This window comes from Petaurus breviceps, unplaced genomic scaffold (assembly GCF_028583685.1).
Source record: "Petaurus breviceps papuanus isolate PSGF00001 unplaced genomic scaffold, PetGlider_PUasm1.0 181, whole genome shotgun sequence".
In the NCBI taxonomy this organism is placed as follows: domain Eukaryota; kingdom Metazoa; phylum Chordata; class Mammalia; order Diprotodontia; family Petauridae; genus Petaurus; species Petaurus breviceps.
The window spans coordinates 5,479,612-5,506,461 of NW_027185784.1; the positions used below are offsets into that span (position 1 = coordinate 5,479,612).

Genomic DNA, 26,850 nt, shown 5'->3' on the forward strand with positions numbered 1-26,850 from the left:
ATCACCAGCTGCTGTTGCAATCCAGAATTATCAACATATAGATACAAAGGACAAAGTGAGAGGTCAGTGCAGTCTGGACTTTTGGGACCCAATAAGTGGGAGTGTTTCAGCTTGAGACACCCGGCACAGCCAGCCAGCGCCAAGTGGCAGCTTCAACTCCTGGCCTGCAGAGTGTAGGGGGACCAAGCGACCAATCTGAGGGGTAATCACTCTTCCTTTAATCTGCTTGGATCTGGATTGCAGTCTAGGGTGGAGGTCCTGGGGTGTGTGATCAGCTTGCCAGAGTGTGTGGAGGCTTCTGAGAGGGCACCCAACTAATACCTATGGCAGCTGAAAAAACCCCAGCGTTTGGGACGAAAGCTCCCCTCTCAGTGGCAGAGTCCTACTGTGGCAAAAAGCCCAGGGGTCAAGTGACTGAGGGCCGACATGATCAGGCAAAGGAAACAAAACAAACAGAAGATTCCAACACTAGCCTCCCATTTTAGGGACAAAAAAGAGCAAAGCATGGAACAGGAAGAAGACAGTGAAGTCAGAACTCCTGCACCAAAAGCTTCAAAGGAAAATACGAGCTGGTTACAGGCCACAGAGGACCTTAAGAAGCAGATAAGAGAAGTGGAGGAAAAACTGGGAAGAGAAATGAGAACAATGCAAGAAAATTACAAAATGAGAGTCAACAGCCTGACTGAGGAAAATAACACCTTAAAAAATAGACTAACTCAAATGGCAAAAGAGGCTCAAAAAGGCAATGAGGAGAAGAATGCCTTAAAAAGCCAAATTTGTCAGATGGAAAAAGAATCTCAAAAGCTCACAGAGGAGAATCATTGCTTCAGAATTAGACTGGAGCAAATGAAAGCTAATGACTTTATGAGAAATCAAGGTGCTGTTAAACAGATCCAAACAAATAAAAGAATAGAAGGCAGTGTGAAATATCTCATGGGAAAAGAAACTGACCTGGAAAATAGATCCAGGAGAGATAATTTAAAAATTATTGGACTATCTGAAAGCCATGATCAAAGTAAGAACCTAGAAATCATCCTCCAGGAAGTTCAAGGAAAACTTCCCTGATGTTTTAGAACCAGAGGGCAAAATAGAGGTTGAAAGAATCCACCAATCACCTCCTGAAAAAGATCCCAAAAAGAAAACTCCTAGGAATATTATAGCCAGGTTCTGGAATTCCCAGATTAAGGAGAGAATATTACAAGCAGACAGGAAGAAACAATTTTAATATTGTGGAAATACAATTAGGATAACCCAGGATCTGGCAGCTTCTACACTGAGGGATCAAAGGGCTTGGAATATGATATTCCGGAGGTCAAAGGAGCTGGGTTAAAACCAAGAATCACCTACCCAGCAAAACTGAGTATCATGTTTCAGGGGAAAATATGGTCATTCAGTGGAATAGAGGACTTTCAAGCATTCTTGATGAAAGAACCAGAGTTGAATAGAAAATTTCACATTCAGATACAAGAAGCAAGAGAAGCATGAGAAGGTAAACAGGGAAAAGAAATCATAAGGAACTTCTCAAAGTTGAACTATTAACATTCCTACATGGAAAAACAATAATTGTAACTGATGAAACTTTTCTCAGTATGAAAATAGTTGAAGGGAATAGAAATATATATATATATGTCTATGTATGAGGGTGAATACATATGTGAATGTCTGTATATATGTTTACAGGTATACATAGATAGAGCGCACAGGACCAATTTAATAGGAAGGGATGATACTTAAAAGGTGAAATTAAGAGGTGAGAGAGGAATATAATGAGAGGAGATTGGGAGAGACACAATGATAAACCATCTCATATAGAAGAGGCAAGAGAAAATGGTTACAATGGAGGGGAAGAATAGGAAGGCAAAAGGGAATGGGTCAACCTCATTCTCATTGAATTTGGCTTGGGAAGGGAATGACATACACACTAAATAGGGTATGTCACCCTACAGGAGTTTGGGGGGAAGGGGATGAGAAGAGGAATGATGGAAGGGAGGGCAGGCTGGGGAGAGGGGAGGGAAGTTGGAAGCATCCACTTTTGAAAAGGGACAGCCTCAAAGTAGAGAATAGAACAAGTGGGAGGTGGGATAGGAGGGAAGGAAATATGGTCAGTCTTTTACAATATATCTACTATGTTGTTTTTTTGCATTAGCTACACATGTACAACCTTAACTAAACTGCTTATCTTCCTAGGAAGGCTGTGTGACAAGGGAGGAAGGGAATGAATCTGGAATTCAAAATTTTAAAATCAAATGTTTAAAAAAAAAAAAAAATATATATATATATATATACACACTATTATTAATACTATTTTACATGTAATTGGGAAATAAGATATAGAGGCACTGGGGCATAGAGATCCACCATGTCCTACTGGAAAAGTTGAAAGGGGTATGGGAGAAAATATAGGAGAGAGCAGATTGGAGGAGGGGATATCCTGTGGGACTGCTATTTTGAGGTGGTGGGTAGGGGAAAAACGGGGAGAAAATTTGTAACTCAAAATCTGGTGGAAATGAATGATGTAAATCAGAAGTTAATAAAGCATTTGAAAAATGAAAAAAAAAACAAAAACCCAAGTTCACAGATGCCAAATGAAACTCCTTACTCTAAGGTTTTAAGTTTCTTGCCTACAATTTAGCAATCCTTAGCAATTTATTCTACATTTTTTCTGCCTGTATCACTTGTGCCCAAGTGAATCACTAAAAGTGGGTAGCAATCATTTGGTTTGAAAAGTTTGGGGAAGTTCTTGGTCATATCTTGAATATATGATCCCAGAAAGCAAAATTGTCTCTTACTGGACAAAGCTGTTTCAGTATTCCTCAAAAGAGAGTCACAAACAATCACTATTTTGGAGAAAACACGGCAGGAAAGAGAGTATGCTAGATTTGGAGTCAGGAAGAACTAGAATCCTGCTTCGGACACTTCCTAGCTGTAGATCAATCCACTTAACTTCTGAACGTCAGTTTTCTCACCTGTAAAAATCAGCACAATAATAGCCCCCACATTACCCTGAATGGTCATGAGGATCCAATAGTAAGATATATAGAAAGTATTTTGAAAACTTTAAAGTACTAACTAGGAGTTGATGCTGCTGTAGTAATCATTATTGTCTCCTTCTCTGCTATCCCTGTGTATGGTTGAATTTGGTGGTCCTTTCCCCCTTTTCCTCTGTTACATTCTTCTACCATCCATTAGCTTGTAGCACAAGTCAGGATTCTCCTTCTGTCTCTTCAGGGTTCTTTCTTGTTTTCATCTTGAAGTTAATTTTCCATTTTGTAAAAAACATTTCATTCTTTCTGATGACCTGGAGAATGTTCCTTTATCCTAGGAGTTCTTAATCTGAGGTTTGTAACTTTTTTTTAAAATAAGCTGATAACTATTTCAATATAATTGATTTCCTTTTTAATTCTACATGTTTTATTTCTTGCATTTAAAATTTTACTTTGAGAAAGGATGTATACACTTTGCTAGACTGAGAAGAGGTTTATAACACAAAAATGGTTGAGTCCCTGCTCTAGATATTCTTTCAGGAGAGAGAAAGGTCCACACTTTGAGTATACATTAGTTATAGTTACCCGAATATGACAGAAAGATAAATACTCCACACATTCTATGCTGCTCATTGCAAAATTCACTTTGATCTCTTTCATAGTTGCCAGATCAATTCCCAGGGAAGGTATTCTAACAAAATGTCTGGGGGTGGGTTGGGGGGAGTCAACTCTAAAGTTGTTATTCTCTTCACATTAACACCTCGATAGGCACAACCGACTTCTTTTCACTTGCCTTCTTGATTTTGTTTGCTTTCTTCTTCTCCAGTCCGCTTTTTCTCTTCAGTGTGAGCCTCCCCCCCAACCCTCGCAAATGTTTTTAGAAATCCCTGACTTTAAAAACAGTAACTTTTCATTTAATAGCAGTCAGTGAAACTAATGTCACGATGATATTGAGGTATCACGAATAGTGATAAAAGAGTAAGCTAAGACCCACAATAAGTCCAAAATCTTAATCAATAGCCAGATTTCTTCTCCTAAAGAATTTTTAAAAGCAAATGCTCCTTTTCTTTTTTTCTCTTCCTGTTAAAAAAACACTGAAGAAACTAAAACCAGATAAGTAAGAAGGAAGAATAAAGAAGCTAAATAGGCTAAATGAAACTATATGAATAATCTCATAACTTTCATGACAATTGCTCCAAAAAGTTCAGCAGAGCAAAGAGAAATTCTGCTAAATTAGAAATAAAATATTACCTTGCCTTCGTAGCTCATTCTTAACAGCTTCCACACCTCCTGTTTTTTCAATAAAATCATATATAACTTTTGATGTTTCTTTGTCTTTAAGTTGTGCTTCTGAGATTCCACACAAGTCAAAGAGATTCTTTAATTCTGGATCTAAGTTATTCAGCTACAAAAGATAAAACCAGGGTCAATTACAAAATATATTCTTCATATCTACATTCAAAATTTACAATTTTTAAAAACAGGATGAAATAAATTTTTACTTCACTTTCACTTTTCTTCATGATTATCCTTTCAAATTTTTATACTTTTAATGAAGTTAAATATTTATATAATGCTAAAGCTTCCAAATAAATACAAGAGATATAATGATAAAGCATGAGTTCTTGAGGGGTAAAGATGGCAGAGGCAGGGACTCACTTGAGCTGTCCCCCAAACCCTTCTGAACAACTTTAAATAATGCTACAAAACAAATTCTGAAGCAGCAGAACCCACAAAAAGATGGAGTCAACTTTCCAGCCCAACAACTTAGAAGGTTGACAGGAAAGGTCTACTGCACTGGAATGGGGGGGTAAAGCACAGTTCAATGAAGGCCGTGTCCCAGAAAAGCAGGAGTAGGCCTTGGGGGCAACTGAATCAGTGACCACAGTGGGAGTTTCCAGACCTCTAAGACCACAGATGGTAAGGGGGTCGGACAATCAGTCAGAAGGAGATTACAAGAGCCCCTCTGCTGGCACCTGCAGCATCTCTGTTGCACTGCCCATATTTAGATATGGGTTGCAGTCCTAGGTCTGAATATCAGGGCGAGGAGGAACATTAACACAAGAGAGCTACCAGGGGTAGGGGAGCTGGGATCCTGGTCACACTTTCAATAATACTTGTGGTTGCCTAAAAACTGAAGCTCAGGCCAGGAGAGTGGTAAACACATCTCTCCCTAGATCATATCACCTTGGAAGAACTGAAAACTTACAAGCCCCAAGAATTATCTCTGAAAAAGTTACACACATACAAAAAAACCAGAAACTTGGGACAGTGCCCCCTCCACTCCAGAAGCAGAGCCCCACTTTAGCACAGGGGTAAAAGAAAGAAATAGGCTGAAACATGAATAGTAGAAAAAAATTGTAAAAAAAAGATCCTAACTATAGATAGTTACTCTGGTGACAAGAAGATCAAAACAAAACTCAGAAAAAGACAACAAAGTCAAAACTGCAATATCAAAAGCCTCAAAAGAAAGATGTGAATCGGTCTCAGATCATGGAAGAATTCAAAAAAGATTTAAAAAATCAAGAGAGGCAGAGGAAAAATGGAGAAGAGAAATGAGAGTGATGCAAGAAAATCATGAAAAAAAGAGTCAACAGTTTGGTAAAGGAGGAATCAAAAAATATTGAAGAAATCAGCACCTTAAAGAACAGAATAGGCCAAATGGTAAAAGAGGAGGGAAGTATGTGAACTTTCATCAGAATTAGCTCAAAGAGGAAATAACATACATATTCAGTTGCATATAGAAATTTATTTTACCCTACAGGAAAACAGGAAGGAAAGGGAATCAGAGATGGGGCTGGGGGCAGTGACAGAAGGGAAGAAGAATAAGGGGAGGTAAAAGTCAGAAGCAAAACACTTTTGCGAACAGAATAAAATAAGAGAGAAAGTAGGATAAAGAAGAAAAATAGGATGGAGGGAAAAGTACACTACTGATTTGAGAATGTAAATTAAAACAACTTCTGAGCTATTACCCCATACCTATCAGACTGGCTAATATGATAGAAAAGGAAAATGACAAATGTTGGAGGGAATGTGGGAAAACTGGGACACTATTGGTGAACTGGTATATTGATTTAAATGTCCTATAAAGTAATTTGGAACTATGTTCAAAGGGCTACAAAACCATGCATACCCTTTGACCAAACAATACCACTAAGTCTGTATCCCAAAGAGATTTTTTTAAAAAGACCTATATGTACAAAAATATTTATAGCAGCTTGGAAGGATGTCCATTAATCAGAGAATGGCTGAACAAGTTGTTGTATATGATTGTGATGGAATACTACTGTGCTATAAGAAATGACAAGCAGGATGCTCTGAGAAAAACCTGAAAAGATTTACATGAATTGAGCAGAACCAATACTATATAGCAGGCCTGCACAACACTCGGCCCACCAAAGGATTTCTGGCAGCCTGTGAAAAATGTAGAGGATGTAAATAAAACAGGCCTGCACAACGCAGGTCTGCTATATACAGTAATAGCAATACTGTATGATGATAAACTGTGAATGACTTAGCTATACTCAGCAATACAATAATCAAGACAATTCTGAAGGACTTATGATGAAAAATGCTATTCCTCTCCAGAGAAAGAACTGATGGAATCTAAATGCAGATCAAAACACACTTTTTATTTTTCTTGGTTGTGTGTGTGTGTTTTCTTCCACAACATGACTAATACGGAACTATGTTTTGCATGACTGCACATGTATAACCTATAACAAACTACCTGCCCTCTCAATTGATTGGGGAAAGGATGGAAGGTGGACAATGTGGAACTCAAAAGTTTTAAAAAATGAATGTTAAAAATTGCTTTGATGAGTGGGGAAAAAATAAAATATTAAATTGAAAAAATGAGTTCTCTACCTTACTAAATTTCTATTTTTATAATGGACAACTGCAGACTTATGGAACTTTATTATTACTAATTGGTGGATTAGAAATCTCCATCACTCTAATCTGTTATGTCCTAAATTAAGATGAGTAGGTAGCAAAATTATTGCTTTGAAAAATAACCAATTAGAAATATTTTGCTTCAAAAATTTTTATAAAACAAATTAAATATTTATATTTCCATTCTCAGACTTGGCAATCTCCACCATAACTTTAACTAGTGGTCATTTGTGATCATGGGAAACATAGATAGTTCACCTTAGTGAAATATAAGAAAATCTGCAATCTTTTTAGCCAGAAATTTCATCATCACAGGTAATATAGCAATATAGCAATCACAAGGTCCTAAGGAGAAACACTGGACTTGGATTATTCTCTCACCAACTAGCTAATCAGCTTTAGAACATGCAAAATTGGGTTGTCTTAGCCATTTAGTACACATTCCATGGAAATTATAGCTTATATAGTAAAATGGATCTGTGACCTTGTAGACATGCTTATGTTCTTCACTGATGCAGATTGTAACCAATTCATACCTATATAGAAGAAACCATTTTTCTTTTTTGGCTTAATAAAAAAAATCACAATCAGAAACTTCAATTTTTCCTTTAATTTATTTAATGTAGAACGAGAGAACAAACTAAAAGTCTACTCTCATTTAAAAAAAAAATCTAAATCTGGGGCATAACGGTTCTATATATTTAGAAGAATAATTTTATAGCTTGAAAAGACACTTACATCAAAACCTGTATTAGGATCCCAACCAACATGTCCAATGTGCCTAAAAGGTGAGGGGAAATTGAAAGTAGAAAATGAAAAAAAAAATTAAAAAGGTCATTGAAAAGCATGTGTTAAATGGAAAATAATAACATACTTTGGATTTGTCCTATACTTATGGTTCTCAAACATTTCTGGCATAGAGGTTTGACCTTGTGAAAAGCACCCTGGGCTAGGAAATTGTTTGTGCTTCAGTATCCTTAGGAATAGAAAGGACCTTCACAAGGTCTACAAGTTGTCTCTACTTTCAGACCTAATCTCATGACTGATTGGAGTGAGAACTTTTGAGCTGCTCAATTTCCAACCTGAGCTTGATTGAGCCTCCTTGGGCAATCCAGTGGCACCCCACCCCCACCCTTACTTCAGGGGTTTACAACATAAATACAAAACTTAGTTCATATACCTGATTGATTTAGCTCAGAACTCCTGAACTCAAGAGATCCATCAGCTACAGCCTCACCAGAAACCCCAAGAGGATTGTAGGTGACCTAACAAGTCTTCTTAATCAATTGGTGACAATAATGCCTATCTTCTCTATCTTACTGGGTTGTTCTGAATTTCAATGACATAATTCATATAAATTGCAAGGAATTATTATCATTTTATATCCCACTCTACCTTCTAAGGTCTATTGCTACACCTTTCCCAATATATTACTTCTTAGGGAGAGCAAAAAAGAGTAGAATTACAAGCTGCCTATACTAATGGGAAAAATAAGTTTTGCTTAAAATATTTCTCCTTGTAAGACTAAAGGAATAAAAAGGCCAAACCTCTAGAGGAAAAAAATCGAAGAATCGTAGGATCTCTAAATGGGCTGAATGTCCTTAAAAAACACAAATGAAATTATAAACTGAAATGCAGTCATTACAGAGAGAAGGTTTCTCAGATGACTCCAATCTCCTAAAAGTTCAGACCAACATAAGAAATAGCCAAATAAGCAAAATGGCCCAAACTATTAGAATTACTAAAGTTCTTACTGAAAATTGCTTGGAGTTCCAATATCTGCTTTAGTCAATCTCTTCTTTTTTGTTTTTCCTTTTTTCTTTTCTTTGTTGTGGGAAATGTTGTTGACTTGTGGACCATAAAATCTATTTGTTGTGATTTCTGGATTTTTTATGTCAACAGTAGCCATTGGTAAATTTGGACCTGAAAATAAGATGGAACAAAAGGGACATGAAAATAACCATAGTGAAAAACCATAGTGAAACATCAGCTATACCCAATCAGTGAATTGCTCTTAATTTACAATGAAACTTCCCAATATGTTTTGTATGCCTTTAATAATTTTATACAATATTTCTCTGGATTTAAAATATAAATCTCCCTTTAACACACACATAACACCCTCTTCACAAACCCCTCCCCACACACACATACCAGGTATCCCAAAAGTCTTACTGCAGTTTTTAAGATATTAAAGTCTAAAGATGTACTTAAAACTTTTGGGGCACTGTATTGTCATATATGCATGAATATCGTTTTACTACACTTTTTACACTTGCATGTGTCATATATTTGTACAGATATGACACATGACATACATACACAAATAAAATAAAATGCTAATCCAATTTCAAAAAAATAAAACATTGCTTTTTTTCATTATTAAATAGGTCTGATTGGCATTTTTCTAAGAATTGACAAAAAAGGCATCGGGAACTTAATGATGACTTATTACCTAAAATATTAAAGACCATTACTGAATGGCCCTAATGCCTTTTAGTTGGTGGGAATCACAGAGATCCTTACACATAACTGAAGTTGTGTCCTAGGGAGTATCTAGGGAAAAGGCTGTTGCTTTCCTCAAGTAAGTTTTCACACAGCCATATTTATTATTGGAAAGGGACTAGAGGTCCTCTAATCCAACTCCCTCACTAAATGGATGGGACAATTAAGGGCCAAAGAAACTAAATGATGAAAGTAATTTACTAGGTAGTAAATATGGCTGGCAAGATGAGCAAGCAAAGGAAAGGCAATCAGACCATAGAATCCTTTTCTGGGGACAAAAAAAGATCAAAACATGGAATCAGAAGAAAACAACAAAGTCAAAAGTTCTGCATCAAAAGCCTTCAAGAAAAATATGAATTGGTTATAGGCCATGGAGGAGCCCAAGAAGGAGAAGCCAAAGAAAAAAAATCAAGTAAGAAAAGTAGAGGAAAAATTGGGAAGAGAAATGAGAATAATGCAAGAAAATCATGAAAAGCAAGTCAACAGCCTGCTAAAGGAGACCCCCCAAAATAACACCTTAAAAAACAGACTAACTCAAATGGCAAAAGAGGTCCAAAAAGCCAATGAGGAGAAGAATGCCTTAAAAAACTGAATTGGCCAGATGGAAAAGGAAATTTCAAAAACTCACTGAAGAGAGTAATTCCTTTAAAATTAGATTGGAGCAAATAGAAGCTAATGACTTTATGAGAAATCGAGATACTATAAAACAAATCCAAACAAATGAAAAAATAGAAGGCAATGTGAAATATCTCATTGGAAAAAACACTGACCTGGAAAATAGATCCAGGAGAGATAATTTTTAAATTATTGGACTACCTGAAAGCCATGATCAAAAAAAGAGAGTAGAAATCATCCTTCAAGAAATTCTCAAGGAAAACTGCCCTGATATTCTAGAACCAGAAGGCAAAATAGAAATTGAAAGAATTCCCCAATTGCCTCTTGAAAAAGATTAAAAAAAGAAAACCCCTAGGAATATTATAGACAAATTCCAGAGTTCCCAGATCAAAGAGAAAATACTGCAAGCAGTCAAGAAGAAACAATTTGAGTATTGTGTAAACACAATCTGGATAACACAAGACCTACATTAAGGAATCAAAGGGCTTGGCATATGATATTCTGGAGGTCAAAGGAGCTAGGACTAAAACCAAGAATCACCTACCTAGCAAAACTGAGTACAATACTTCAGGGGAAAATATGGTCATTCAATGTAATAGAGCTTTTTCAAGTATCCTTGATGAAAAAACCAGAACAGAAAATTGGACTTTCAAATACAAGAAGCAAGAGAAGCATGAGAAGGTAAACAGAAAAAATAAATCATAAGGAACTTATTAAAGTTGAACTATTTATATTTCTACATGGAAAAACGATAATTGTAACTCATGAGACTTTTCTCAATATTAGGTTAGTTGAAGGGAATATATGTGTGTATGTGTGTATGTATGCATGTATGTACATATTTTACCCTATCCTGGGGGCGGGATTTGTGTAACTATACATGTACAACCTATATGGAATTGCTTATCTTCCCAGTGAGGGGGTGGGGGGGGAGGAGGAGGGAAGAAGGGAAAAGAATTTGGAAATTAAAGGGTTTTTTTGTTTGTTTGTTTTTGGTTTTTTTGCTTATTGGAGGGCAATTGGGGTTAAGCAACTTGCCCAAGGTCACACGGCTAGTTAAGTGTCTGAGGCTGGATCAGAACTCAGGTCCTCCTAACTCCAGAGCTGGTGATCTATTCACTGTGCAACCCAGCCACCCCCTGGAAATCAAAGTGTTAAAAACAAATATTTTTTAAAAATTGCTTTTTACATACAACTGGGAAATAAGATATACAGGCAATAGGGTATAGAAATTCATCTTGCCCTACTAGAAAGTGTGGGGGTGGGGGGTGGAGTCAAGATGGTGGAGTAGAAACAGGACTTCCAAGGGGCTCCAGCTTCCACCTCCTCCAATTCATGTAAAAAATGACTGAACAAACTTTGGAGCTACAGAACCCAAAAAATGACACAGAGAAGCTAACCTCCAGCTGAGGACAGCCCAGCAGGCTGGCAGGAAGTGGCCAGTGCAGCATGTTTGGAGCCAAGCCCAGCCCCACGTGAGCCCAAGTTTTAGCCTCAGAGAAACTACAACAGCCACAGCTAGAGGGATGTTGGGAGAGCAGAACACCAGCAGCTGTGGTGGCTTCTAGAATTATCAACCCAAAGATGCTAAGGACAAAGTGAGAGGTCAGTACAGTGTGGACTTTGTGAACCAGGAGTTCGGGTGTGCGGGCAGGCCTTTACCCCCTGGAGGGAGAAGTGTCTGAGGCACAGCTGCCTTGCAGCCATGGCCACGTGGCTGCTTCAGAGCTCCTGGTCTGCAGATTGTAGGGGGACCAAGCTACCAGTCTGTGGGGTAATAGCTCTTGCTTTAACCTGCTTGGATATGAATTCCGGTGTAGGGTGGAGGTCCTGGGGTGCATGACCAATTTGTCAGAGTGTGTGGAGGCTTCAGAGAAGGCACCCAACTAATAGCTCCAGTAGCTGAGAAAACCCCAGAGATTGGGACAAAGCTCCCCCCTCTGGTAGCAGAGCTCTATTGTGGCAAAAAGCTCAGAAGTCAAGTAATTGAGTGGCAACATGAGCAAGTGAGGGAAGTAAGGCAAACATAGAGGTCCAACTTTGGATTCATTTGGATTCATTTTTTAGGGACAAAAAGAATCGGGGCAGGGAACAGAAGGAAGACAGCAAAGTCAGAACTCATGCACAAGAAGCTTCCAAGAAAAGAATAAGTTCCTTACAGACCATAGAGGAGCTTAAGGATTTTGAAAACCAAATAGGAGAATTGGAGGAAAAATTGGGAAGAGAAATGAGAATGATGCAAGAAAATTATAAAATGAGAGTCAACAACCTGACTGAAGAAAATAACACCTTAAAAAATAGACTAACTCAAATGGCAAAAGAGGCTCAAAAAGGCAATGAGGAGAAGAATGCCTTAAAAAGCTAAATTTGCCAGATGGAAAAAGAATCTCAAAAGCTCACTGAAGAGAATCATTCCTTCAGAATTAGACTGCAGCAAATGGAAGCTAGTGACTTTATGAGAAATCAAGGTGCTGTTAAACAGATCCCAACAAATTAAAGAACAGAAGGCAGTGTGAAATATCTCATGGGAGAAACAACTGACCTGGAAAATAGATCCAGGAGAGATAATTTTAAAATTATTGGACTACCGAATGCCATGGTAAAAAAAGAACCTAGAAATCATCCTCCAAGAAATTCTCAAGGAAAATTGCCCTGATGTTTTAGAACCAGAGGGCAGAAGAGAGATTGAAAGAGTCCAAAGATCACCTCCTGAAAAAGATCCCAAAAAGAAAACTCCTAGGAATATTATAGCCAGATTCCAGAATTCTCAGATCAAGGAGAAAACATTACAAGCAGCCAGGAAGAAACAATTTGAATACTGTGGAAACACAATCAGGATAACCTAGGATCTGGCAGCTTCTACACTGAGGGATTGAAGGGCTTGGAATATGATATTCCGGAGGTCAAAGGAGCTGGGTTAAAACCAAGAATCACCTACCCAGCAAAACTGAGTATCATGTTTCAGGGGAAAATATGGTCATTCAATGGAATAGAGGACTTTCAAGCATTCTTGATGACAAAAACCAGAGTTGAATAGAAAATCTGACATTCAGATACAAGAAGCAAAAGAAGCATGAGAAGGTAAACAGGGAAAAGAAATCATAAGGAACTTATCAAAGTTGAATTATTAACATTCCTACATGGAAAAATGATAATTGCAACTTATGAAACTTCTCAGTATGAGAACAGTTGAAGGGAATAGAAATGTGTGTATGTTTGTGTGTATACATACATATATATGTCTATATAGGAGAGTATATGGGCATATGAATACATATATGAATATGTGTATATATGTGTATAGTTATACATAGACAGAGGATATAGGACCAGTTGAATATGAAGGGATGATATCTAAAAGGTGAAGGAGTGTTCAAAAATATACATATATGCACACTATTATTAATATTATTTTACATATAACTGGGAAATAAGATATACAGGCCCTGGGGCATAGAGATCCACTGTGCCCTACTGGAAAGTCAGAGAGGAGGAATGGGAGAAGATATGGGAGAGAGCAGGTTGGAGGAGGGGATATCCAGTGGGATCGCTGTTTTGGGGTGGTGGGTAGGGAAAAACCAGGGAGAAAATTTGTAACTCAAAATCTTGCGGAAATGAATGATGTAAACTAGAAGTTAATAAAGCATTTGATTAAATTTTTTTAAAAAGAGGTGAGAGAGGAATATAATGAGAGGAGATGGGGAGAAACAGAATAGTGTAAATTATCTCATAAAGATGAGGCAAGGGAAAACTGTTACAATGGAGGGAAAGAACAGGAAGGCAAAAGGGAAATGAGTCAACCTTATTCTCAATGAATTTGGCTTAGGGAGGAAATGACATACACACTAAACAAGATATCTCACCCTACAGGAGTTTGGGGGGAAGGGTATGAAAGGGGGGATGATGGAAGGGAGGGCAGGCTGGGGGGGGGGAGGGAAGTTGGAAGCACCTACTTTTGAAAAGGGACAGGATCGAAGTAGAGAATAGAAGGGGGGGGTGGGATGGGATGGAGGGAAATATAGTCAGTCTTTCACAATATATCCACTATGGAAATGTTTTGCATAGCTACACATGTACAACCTACACTGAATTGCTTATCTTCCCAGTAAGGGTGGGTGATGAGGGAGGTAGGGAAAGAATATGGAATTATTATTATTTTACATGTAACTGGGAAATAAGATATACAGGCACCGGGACATAGATATGCTCCATACCCTACTGGAAAGTCGGAGGGGGGCACAGGGGAAGATATGGGAGAGAGCAGATTGGGGGAGGGGATATTTAGTGGGATCGCTGTTTTGGGGTGGTGGGTAGGGGAAAATGAGGAGAAAATTTGTAACTCAAAATCTTGTGCAAATGAATGATGTAAACTAAAAAATTTAAAAAAAGTTGTTTGGGGTGATGGGAGAGGATGTAAGAGAGAATAGATTGGGGGAAGGGGTATTGAGTAGGCTCGATATCTTGGGGTGGGGGTAGGGGAAAGACAGAGAAAATTTGTAATTCAAAATCTTGTGGAAATTAATGTTGAAAACTAAAAATAAATAAAAGATTAATTTAAAAAAATTTTAATCCTCTTTTAGTAAAAATTTTATTACACTCATTACAATAGTGAAATTTGATTAAAACACTATACTAGAGTAGGAAATAAATCCCAATAAAGTACAGACTAATGCTTTTTACATAACCATTAAATACTAATATAATATAAATCCTTTAAGTCTGCTAGAAATCTAAAATTTGTATTATTATTGTCATTCTAAATAAAATTGTTTTTGAAAATGGTCTTATGCACACACTGTGGATAAACAGAATACGTAGTATTAATTTTTAAATGAAATAACATTATACCAAGTTACTTTTCTAAGTTAAAGGCAGCTTATATATAAGCTAAATAAATAAAAATAAATAAATAAATAAAGTTCTTAGATATTCCATCCATTTTTTTTAAATCTGTGACCCAATTAAATCAATAGCAATCACTTTATTGACCTTTGTCCTAACCACTATCCTACCTCACAAGGCAAATTTGGAATTGGTTCTCAAAATTAAGTTGGCAGTTCTATATGAGAGAAGTGGGCAACTTCTGATTCTATACACTTTTACAAAGAGGGTGAGGAAGTCTAACAAAAAGAAGTTTTGGCCCCTCCAAATGGCCTTGGACTTTTAAGCCAATGAGGCCAAACCCCAGTGGCACCAGGGTGTATACAAGGGGAGGCCTGTGACTAAATGGATCATCCATTCTGCAGAAATGTTCTGCAGGTTTATATCAAAGTACAGGTAACTGTTATTAGTTCTCCTAACTTGTGTTAATAGGATAATGTCTAAAAATCATAGAAATTTCTTCACCTTGGAAGCTCACTCTACTCCTGGACAACTTCTCCCACTGGAGTACATTGCATCTCTGGATGGTTCCTCCCAGAACCACCATTTTGGGGAGGAAGCCCAGGACAACCTGGTCTATGTTACTCTCCAGGCCACGTTCCTGATTCTCTAGACTTTCTCTACCACACCTCTCCCCTACTACTCCCTCATTCTTCATTCTATTCCTCCCTCCTTTTCAGCTCTCTTTTATGTATTGTCTTCCTTTGTTAGAATGCAAGCTCCTGAGGATAGGAATGACCATTCTTTCTATTTGTATTCTTAGTGTTTAGGAAAGTGGCTGTCAAGAATACTGTATGAATCGCTTGACAAACTAAAATAATCAATTAATAAATTTGAATATTTAAATCCTGAGGCAGTTTTATAAGAGTAAACGAAGATATGATGCAAAGAAGGATGAATGTAAAGAAAGTGCTAATCCAATCCAAATTCAGGTTATAGAATTCTACATATTTTGAGCAGGCTGATCTCTGAATAATGTATCTGAAAAATGAGGTTCTCTAAGAGCTATTACCGATAAAAGAACCAAGGTGGCAGATTACAGCTAGTCAGCTGAACTCTCCCAACATTCTCTCCCAAACAACCTTAAAAAAACACCACAAACAAAATTTCAGAGTAGTGGAGCCAACAAAAGGTTGAGGGCATACTTTTTCTGCCAAAGAAAACTTAAGAAGTCAGCAGGAGAAATCTATCAATGGGGTAGAGGCCTGTGCAAAGCCCAAAAGTCAGTAGCAGCTTCGAGAGTTCATAGCCCACAGAGGTTCTGGCTGTAGTTCTAGGATAGAAAGGGGTACTGGCTGGCCCTGGTCAGAGTTCCAAAGCAAAAAGGAGTTGAGATTGGAGGGGATCAGACCAAAGACCAGAACACAGACCAGGAGAGCAGTAACCATACCTCTCTCAGGATCACACCACTTTGGAAGCATCAAAAACTTACAGGGACACTCCCTCCCCCCTGCCCCCCAGGAGTAGCTCAGAAAAGAACAGCAAGAAAAAGCCTGAAGCTTGGGACGGTACTTACCCACCCTTAAGTGACCAGAGCCAAACTTTAACATAAAGTTCAAAGTAAAAGAATAGGTTGGATAAAATTAGCAAACAACAACAAAATAACCTAACCATAAAAAGCTACTATGTAGGCAGGGAAGATGAAAATAAATTCAGAGGAAGACATGTCAAAACAGCTACCAAAAAAGTCTCAAAAAATGCTCATTGGACCCAAACCCAACAAGAATTCCTCAAAGATTTAAAGAAAGAGATAAGAGTGATAGAGGAAACATTCAGAAAATAAGAATGATGTAAAAAAAATTGTGAAAAGCGAACAGTTTGATAACAGAGACACAAAAAATAGTGAAGAAAATAACACCTCATTGGCCTAATAGTTAACAGAGGCACAAAAATTCACTGAAGAGATGGAATTCCTTAAAAAGCTGAATTGGCCAAATTGGAAAAGTAGTAAAAAAAAAAAAAAATCCCTGAAGAAAATAATCCCTTAAAAATTAGAATTAAGCAAGTGGAAGCTAATGATGCCATGAAACATCAAAAAATAATAAAAAACAAAATCAAAATAAAGAAAAAAAAAGAAAATGGGTAATATCTCACTGGAAAAACAACTGACCTGGAAAACAAACCAAGGAAAGCTCATTTAAGAATTATTGGGCTCCCTGATAGCCATGAAGAAGGAAAGTAAAGGAAAGGAGAAGGAAAGGGAAGGGGAAAGGAAAAGGGAAAGGAAAGGAAAAAGACTAGACATCATATTTCAAGAAGTCATTAAGGAAAACTGCCCTGATATCTTAGACCTAAAGGGTAAAATAGAAATGGAAAGAATCCACTCATCACTTCCTGAAAGAAATCCCCAAATTAAAACTCCTAGGAATATTATAGCCAAATTCCAGAGATCCCAGGTTAGAAAGAAAATACTTTGAGCAACCAAAAATAATTCAAATTTCATGGAGACATAGTGAGAACCACAGAAAATTCAGTGTTTCCACATTAAAGAAGGACTTTTAATATGATGTAAGATAAGGCAAAGGAGTTAATATTACAACAAAGAATAACCTACCCAGGAAAATGGAGTGAAATCCTTGTGGGGGAGTGGGGTGGGGGGACAATTAATGAAACAGAGGACTATCAAGCATTCCTGATAAAAAGAACCAGAGCTAAATAAAGAATTTGACATTCAAACATAAGACTCAAGAGAAAAATAAAAAGGTAAACATGAAATAGAAAACTGTTTATACTGCTGTATGGGAAGATGATACACATAACTCCTAAGAACTTGATCATTATTAGGGCAGTTAAAAAGTATTTACAAAGACAGAGGGCATGGGTGTGAGTTGATTATACTGGAATGATCTCCAAATAAAATAAAGGGGTAAGAAAGAAATATGCACTTGGAGAAGATTTTACAAAATAGGGACAAAAGTTAATAGTTATAGATACTCCCTTATTTCTGTGAATATTACCTGAGTTTTCTAACTTCCCTCTACTCCCTTTTATAGAATTTTCAGTTTGCAAACAATAATGTACTGTGTACATAAAGTCCCAGATTATAAGGCCTCTCCAATGAGCTCAATGACCATTCAAAAATGACTGATTTAAAAATCCATACAGGAAAAACTAAAATACCAGATTATGACATGTAGCTATGACATTTGTCTGTCTTCTCTCTCCCCCTCAGATCCTGCTATATTGGGCTCAGAAATAAATAAATTAAAGGTTATTGGGAAGATTACATTGGAGACACTTGTACAATGATTTTAATGATGCCTAAGGTTCTCCCTAGTACAAAGGTCTTTCCCTTCAACATAAATACAAATCCTTGGAATATCAAAACCTTTAAGTAACTGAAATTGAAGGAAAGTCAAAAGCCAAGGGAGAGAGGCTCATGGTAAACAAAAGTAAGCTGTAATATATTTATAACTATGATCTATGCTCAAGAAGTTGTACTGATAGCACTTATATATCAGTGAGGAAAAAGAGGTGGATTGGCCATATGGCATTAGCAAGGGATAACAAATACTCAGCCTGACGTTCCATTGGTACACATAAAACATAAAAAGTTCTACAGGAAAGCCTCTAGAACCTTAGATAGATCATCTATGGAGGATCTTTGAAAGAACAAGGGTTAGAAGTGAACAAGTATGTAATGATGAAAATTTATGTACAGAAAGATAAATACATTGATACCTTAAGCGCTTATTATTTGCTTACTATATGCCAGGTGCTATAGTATGAAAAGGTGGCACTGTGCACTGATGGAGGAAGTTTCCTTACCAATAATATTAGAAATCCACTGAAGTTCCAAAATATTTCCAGGTTGTAAACTAAGGCCCATAATGTTACCAATTTCAGGTTAATAGAGATCTACTAACTAAATAAGAGGTACATGACTTTAAGCAAATCAGATAGGAAAATCAGGATTCATACGAAGGTTGATTTGACAATAACTACTAGTTTTACAAACAGAATTACAACATTCCTCTAAATATTAAACTCCTCCAATACATTTCAAATTACTCAATTTTTTCCCCAAACATTTGATTTATACATTCTCAGATCTATTTATCTAGCCCTAACCTCTCTCTTGGCCTCTAGCCTCACATCTCAAACTGCTTATTTTTAAACTCAACGTGTCCAAAACAGAACTCTATCTTTTCTCCTAAAAACCTCCTCTTCCAAACTTCCCAATCACTAAGTCTCACAAGAACAAAGGACAAACAGCAACCTCTGTGAGTAGAAAAGGAGCTGCCCACTGGGGACCAAAAAGGAACTGAGCACCACGGCTTACTTGCTTTCCTCTTTCCCACTGTTACACTCTTCCCTACAGGTAGGCTACTGTGCTCAAAGGGAATGTAAATTTTTTTTATCTGAAACTTTTTTTCCTTTTTTCTTAAAGACCAGCATTAACCCCAAATCACTCTGGCCCTCCAAATTAATCTAGCTCCATAGATTGGCCAATAATAGGCCCCAGGCCAAGTTCTACTTGGTCGCTGTGTGGGCCCTGACTGGGTCAGAATGAATGTAAATAGCAATTGTTTCTGTTTTGCCTCCCAGGTCTATTTTTAATTTTTTTTTAAAGAGGCTATTCTTTTCCTCACTTCTTATAAAGCCTTAATCCCTGACCTTTGCTTGAAAAGGTCAAGGTTCCCACTATATCCTGGGCCACTTCTAGTTCTTATGATCACTATCTGGTCAATGGACCCAGATGGCTCTGGAGGTGAAAGTGAGGCTGTTGACTTTGCAAAGCCCTCCCTCACTTGAATCCAATTCACTTGCGTGCTATGGCATCACCTTCCTGATGTCATGTTCCTCTTCAAGAACAAAGGATAAAAAGCAAAAGCAATCTCCTCTGCAATCCCATATGCAGTTTGTGGCCAAGTTCAGTCAATTCTTCCTTTACGATATCTCTCTTATATGCCTGCTGGTTGGTCTCTATGACTAAAGTTTCTCTTTATTCTAATATATTCTCTATTCAGCTATCAAAACAATCTTCCTAAAGTGCAGATCTGGTTATGTCATGCTACTATTCAGTAAACTCTAGTAGCTCCCTATTAGCTCCTAGTAGCTCAAATATAAAATCCTGTTTGGCTTTTATAGTCTTTTATAATCTGTTCCCTTCCAATCTCTGCAGTTCTACCATACTTAACTCTTCTCATTATGTACTCCTTATTATTCCGCATATAAAATACTAAACCTTGAATGTGCAATTTTATCTAATCATAGATATCCCAGAGGACATGACTATAGTCACTTCTTGTGCATTTGCCAACACTGAAAACAAACTGGGTCTATTTATACCCAGAATATATCTGATCATTGCCCTCTGGTTAATCGGCAACTCTGATCTCTTAGAGAGTACTATTCCAGGATTCACAATGATGCAGTATAACTAGGAATACAGTAATGTTAAAAAGTTTACAGGGTAAAACTTGTGATCTTTGAAAGTATTGAACAATTTTTGAAACTACAGTTTAGACCATTAGTCTAGACCACTCTCTCACTCATTTGGGGACCCAACCCACTGTCTATCTGCAGTTGCCTGTATTAGATAAATGTACTTATATTCTAACTCAATGGACTAGCTTATGCGGTCCAGAATCTGAAAAATAAAGATTTCTAAAATCTTTTTCCTTTCTGTATGATTGTTAGGACAATTATTTTTTAAGTTAACATGAATCTCCTTAAGGAGATCCTGTAATATCCTGGAATTTGATGGCATTTCTGTTATGTCATATGCAATTAAAAACATCAGTCTTTTGAAGACAATATGTGAATTTTTAACATGTTTACATATTCATGTGATAGACTGGCTGGAAACAATTTTCACTTCAGAGTTTAAAAAGTAAAAGAAACCATATTCAAAAATCTTGCTGAAAAAAATTCCACTCAAAAACAATGTTTATGTAAGATATAGGAAATTTCTGAATGGCCTTGGAATTCAATCTGTTTAGGACTACAAGGAATTGTTCAGTCATTTTAATCCTGTCTGACTCTGATCCATTTGGGGTTTTCTTGGTAAAGATACTGGAGTGGCTTGCCATTTCCTTCTCTAGATCATTTACAGATGAGGAAACTGAGGCAAACAGGGTTAAAATTACTTGCCTAGGGTCACACAGCTAGTAAATGGCTGAGGTCTGATTTGAAATCAAGATGAGTCTTCCTGACTCTGGACCTGGCATTCTATCCATTGCACCACCTAACTGCTCCATTATTAGGAATGTGGTAAAGAGAAGGATTATGCTTAAATGATCATACTTTTAGCTAATAATTTTGTTTAGGAAGCAAAGAACAAAAGAATAGTACCATTATAACTTTCCTCTGAAAGGCATAATGTAGAAAAGTTACCTCTCTTTTTACCTAAGGATAAAGAATCACAAGGAAGGGTGGCTAGGTGGTGCAGTAAATAGAACACTGGCCCTGGAGTCAGGAGGACCTGAGTTCCAACCTGGCCTCATACACTTAACACTTACTAGCCATGTGACCTTGGGCAAGTCACTTAACCCCAACTTCCCTGCCTTCCCCTGCTCCAAAAAGCATCAAAAAAAGAAAGAAAGAAAAAAATCACAAGGAAATTGAGATATCCTAAACAGATCAGGATATAGCCAAGTCAGAGGGAGCAGCAAAACCCTTTCTAGTCCATCCTGTGGGGCTGAAGTATACCATATAACCTTCTCTTTAACTAGCTTAGAAGGAGCCACTGGATGCTCAAGGAGAAAAAGATAACCCAAATATTCTCTGGTACTGGATAGTGAAAGATAATTCTAAGTTATTTCAAAAAGTATAATATGTGACTAATATGATCTTTAGCTTTTAAAAAAAAGATTTGTTTTGACTTTTAAGGAAAATTCACGGTCAAAATCTAGAGTTATGGAAATCACCAGCTTCCTAGTGTGGACCATGGAGGTAGTTGTTTCCACCAGGTGGCAGCATCACAATGGCTAGAAACATAAAGTGGGGGGTGGTGGTAGGGATGGGGGGAGTAGCCATGAAAACACTAAAACTGAGTGCTGAAAAGTTATGTAGGTACAGCTAACACTATGGAAGTCCAATCTATTTATAACTAGCTACTTATTTAAGAAAATTCTAATTTGTGAAACTGAGTTTTACACAGCCATTTTACACACTGTACCTACTCACTGAATAGGTATCTACCATTCATATACTTCTATTTGGCAACAAGGTTCAATGTTGAAAGAAATAAATGTTAACAGCTTCAGCAAAATTTTAACAATCAACTCCTCAGTCACTTGTAGATCCTACACTATGCAAATTTGAGTACTTTAAAATTCTGATTTAATTTATTCCCATTTCCCAACAAATTCTCCCACTGCCTTCTCCCAATGCTACTGTATACCTAAGGGAACACAAGTCAACTTAATATGCCCATATTTGAATTTTTAAATGGGCTGAATGAAAATGAAAATGATGCATTCCAGAGTCAAATACAAAAGATTTTTGGTTGCACTAGACTGTGATTACTTTATTTCATTTAGTAATTTTACAGAAGGAATCAGAGTTTGAAAATAAATTCAAAAAATCTACACTAATGAGTTATTATAGCTCTTAAAACAATGAAATACATGTCTATTTATATACATACACATATATGTACATTTATATATGTTTTTTCAAGTTCATACATTTCTTGTATCCCTAGAACTTTACTACAGATATCATGAACATCCCTGACATCATAAACTAGATTTTTCTGTTTTATTCTTAATTTGCCAGGTACAACACATGTAAGGGACCTCAATAAACGTTTTATTCTTAATATATGAAACATGATGTATATTACTCAAGTGACAAGTCCCAAGCTTGAGTAGTGTACATTATATTCAGAATCAATATGATAAAGTCATTTGATGCTAAATTCATAAGGGCAACAGCACATCTGGAATAACTGTTTACTCTAAAAGAAGGATAAATGTTTATAAATTGTAAGACTGAAGGCATTTAAAAAATAAAGGTAAAGAATAAATCTGGTGAAAGAAAAATGCTAATTACATTGAGCCTAAGTTGTTTTTATGGGGGAAAAAAACAAGAATAATCAAGAGCTGATTGTAGAGTTCTCAATTATCTATCATCCAACTTTATTATCCTATTCACAATAGTGGTAATGAAGTTCTAGTAGTCTAATAAATCTTATTTAGATACATGTCTTTGATTATAAAATCACAGACTATCTTCACAGGAAAATAAAACTATTTCTCTAAATAAATAAGCTAAAATAATCTCTAGCTTCTCTAAAATAAAGTCTTTTAAAAATCAGGAAAAAGGCTTTGATCAAACGCCTCTTGCTCATTACCACCTTCCAAATTCAAAAGCTGCTACCCTTTCAACACAATCACAGAGTTAAGGGTGACCTTGCTGCAGAAAAGAAAAAGGAGGTCTATATACACAGTTCTGTGGATGTCACTGTCATATTCAAGAAAAATTTTCTGCTGGTCACTCGAGTTCATTATCTCCTCTAGGTTTATGCCAATGATTCAATGACCTCTGCAATCTCTCTCCTGAGCTCAAACTGGATGTCCTATGGCTATCTCAAATACGTTCAAAACAACTCATTCTCTTTTACCCCAAAGCTGCCTTTTCCCTCTTAACTTCCCTATACCCAATCAAAAGCAATACCTCCCCTTCCATAATCACCAAGGTTGATTGCAATCACTGCAACCTCAATGTTTCCCCAGATCCTCACAATTGCTCAGTTCAGATACTTGATTAGTTGGCAAATCTTGTTGTTACTCTCTCCTAGTATTTCTTATATGGATTCTATCCAAGTAAAGAACTACTTCATTTTGACTTTGTTCCTCCAGCACCAAATCAGTGCCTGTCTTCAGCAGGTACTTAATTTTTTCAAATTAAAATAAAAGAATACAGCAAAAACATTGGTGCATGAAGCAGAACTTTAAGTTTGCAAAGTACTTTATATACATTAAAACAATAGCTGTTCACAAATTTTAGCTTTGTCATAATATGGTATATAATTCTACAATGATTAGAAAGACAAATATTCAGAGCCTATTTTTGGAATAATAATGAAAAAATGCTTACCATTTGGTGGGTCTCGTCTTTTCTCTGTTTAAAAATAAAGAGATTAAAAGTATGTTTTAAAAACTGGAAATATCTAAATCCCTACCTCTACTCTGGAAAACACTTAAGGTTTTATTTCTGAAAACATAATTACTGCTTTTTTGCTCCTCTTCACTGGTAGAATTGTACAGAAAAAAAAGAAATATTACCAAAGAAAAGGCCCAACAGGATCCTCTGAGTAAACAATAGATGTTTTTATTAATAATGATTTGTTGTTTTGTGACTCTGATGGAGTTCTTTGGGTTAAAAAAAATAAAAACTTTACAAATATATACTACTTTAATTAGACACATTTCCAATTAGTTCATGTTTCCAAATTTTGTATATTATACATCGAACTATACTAGCAAATTGTGAGAAAAGTCAGGTTTTCGTATGTCAGCTGCTGATATATCAGTTTTTAAGTTTAGACCTTTTAATCTCAGGTTTTATTAAAGTAAATTACAATATGCTATTACATGGTTTGAATAAATTTCATAGTATATAGGACACCAGTCATGGTAACACCTCATATAATTTATCATGAAATCTAAAAATGCATATATGCCTCACAGAAGAATTATTTTACACTTATAGATAACTAAAAGATTACAAATTAATTAGTGGGTAACTACACAGGGCAATTGTTAATATTTAAACCCAATATTGAGAAATATAAATGTATTATTCCATCTGGTAGTTTGGGAAGATAATTTACTGAATTCATTCAAAATATACCTCTATACAAAAATGTAATCCACATCAAGTACCTAGGATTACAGGACTTAGAGCTAGAAGAAACCTCAAGAGATTATCTCTAATTCTTATTTATTATAAAAGAGGAAACTTGGCTGTAACAAAGTTAAGTAATTTTGACAAGGTAATGGAAGAATCCTACCTAGATCCAGGATTTTAAACCTATGTATGCTTTTTCCCCATACATAATCTTGCTGATTATCACAGGTTCATTGTGACAAAAAAATGAATTCATCATACATTATCCCAATCCACTATACCTGTCATCCTTATTTCTAGTGAACCATTCTTTCAGTCATTCTTGACTTCTCCCTCTCTTCTTCACTACTCACATCCAAGGAGCAAGCCTGGGTATTTCTTTATTTCTATTTCTATAATCATAGCCCAAGTCAAAGATGTTATTATCTCTCATTTAGATTGCTACTATAGTCTCCCAGATACATACTTCTCCCCACTCCCTTTTATTCTTCCTATGGATTCGTTAGCAAACTAAAAGCATGTAATGATCTTACCATTTACCTGCTCAAGAAAAAAAGTTCCCATTACATACTGAAAACTATCTAAATTCCTTAGCTTGATATTCAAGGCTCTTAAAAAGTTGGTCCTTTGCTAGCTAACATTCTAACATTATCTCCCACTACCCCCCCCCCAAATGTCATAAATTATAATATAGCTGGGTTTTCCTAATGGCCTTACACTATCAATACTTGAAGACCTGGCTCATTCCATCATCTATGAAGTTTTCAATAATCATCTCAACTCAGAGTGATGTCTCTAAATTCTGACATCCATAAGGTGAGTATAACTCTTCATGACCCCATGTGGGGTTTTTGGCAAAGATACTAGAGTGATTTACCATTTCCTTCTCCAGCTCATTTTACAGATGAGTAAACTGAGGCAAACAGGGTAAAGTGACTTGTCCAAGGTCACATAGATAATAAGTATCTGCATCTTATTCTTCTTAATACTGCCCACATGACTTAGTGCAGTTCTTCACACAAAATTAATTGCTGAATGAAAACATGCTATAAAAAGTTTAGCTACAGTCACATGTGAGTACATGAAAAAATAAGAAAATAATCTGACTTTATCTTTAAGAATTCACACTAATGCAATTATCATAAGAGGGGAAAAGTAAAAAAACTATTTCTATAAAGAATTTTTTATAGGATTTATATTAAGAAAAATACTTTGGTAGGAGCAATATACTAACCCTTTATCTTGAGCAAGTTACACTAATTTTTCCTAAAAAGGTATTGAGACTTTCCTCAAATCCTGGTTGGCTCAGGCTGCTGGAAGCAATTTCTAGTGGACTAAGCAGTACCAGAAGCACTCTGATGCTTGGCTGGAGTGGGGTGGGATCATGATGGGTAATCTGAACAAGGCAGCTCTGCTCAGCCAAATTAACTCAAAGTGTCCTTAATGACTATCTGTGTTGAACATCCTTCTCCTATGGCTAAGTACGTCTCCTTTTATTAACTGATGAATGACCTACGAGTATCTCATTTTGTTCCAATATCAAACAAAAAGTACCTAAGAACTGGCCTGACTCAATCGCAGCCCATAGCAAACATGCAGTGGTAGCACAGAGAAGGGTGAAGGCTATGGATGAGAAATGAGAAGATCAGGGTTTTACTCTGACTTCACCATTAGTCAACTGACCTTGGGCAAGCCATTTTAAGACCCTGTGAAGCCTCAGTTTTTTTATCTGCAAAATGGGGTTAAAATCTTTCTTGTTTTCCTCACAAAGATGCTATGAGGGTTAAATGAGATAATGTGCACTAAAGTTAAAGAAGGAAAACAGGGTACAATGAGGGAAAAATATTATCCAACAACATGCCTCAAAGAATTAACTAATGTGTTTGTGTCACAATTAAACAAAGAATTTAATCTTCATGCATGAAGTAAAGTATGTTTGGTTATCCTTGTTTTAAATCAGAGACTGCTGCTAGGAGGTGCTCTGAGATAATATAAAGTGCTATATAAAAGTTAGGTATTATTATTCTAAATAACAGACAGAATCAGTATCACTATGATCCTTGGTATTTGAAGATGCGACAGCCCTCAAAAAAATCACTTTATTTTATTTTATTATATAAAATCACTTTACCTTGCTGGTAATAAAGGTTGTTGAAGTTACAATTAGCTC

The 26,850-nt window shown here is 36.4% G+C and overlaps 2 protein-coding genes across 3 annotated transcripts in view; both read right to left on the reverse strand.

The window, feature by feature from the left end:
* Positions 1-26,850, reverse strand: part of NDUFA5 (NADH:ubiquinone oxidoreductase subunit A5) — a 306,556-nt gene that overhangs the window by 155,574 nt on the left and 124,132 nt on the right. The window lies entirely within an intron of this gene.
* WASL (WASP like actin nucleation promoting factor) overlaps positions 1-26,850 on the reverse strand; it is a 122,173-nt gene that overhangs the window by 25,482 nt on the left and 69,841 nt on the right. For both annotated transcript variants that reach the window (XM_069087119.1, XM_069087120.1), the window contains exons 5-8: positions 23,928-23,951; positions 8,633-8,801; positions 7,617-7,659; positions 4,236-4,389 (exon numbers count right to left, since the gene is read on the reverse strand). In XM_069087119.1, coding sequence (XP_068943220.1) covers positions 4,236-4,389; positions 7,617-7,659; positions 8,633-8,801; positions 23,928-23,951 — 390 coding nt within the window. The remainder of the gene's footprint in view (positions 1-4,235; positions 4,390-7,616; positions 7,660-8,632; positions 8,802-23,927; positions 23,952-26,850) is intronic.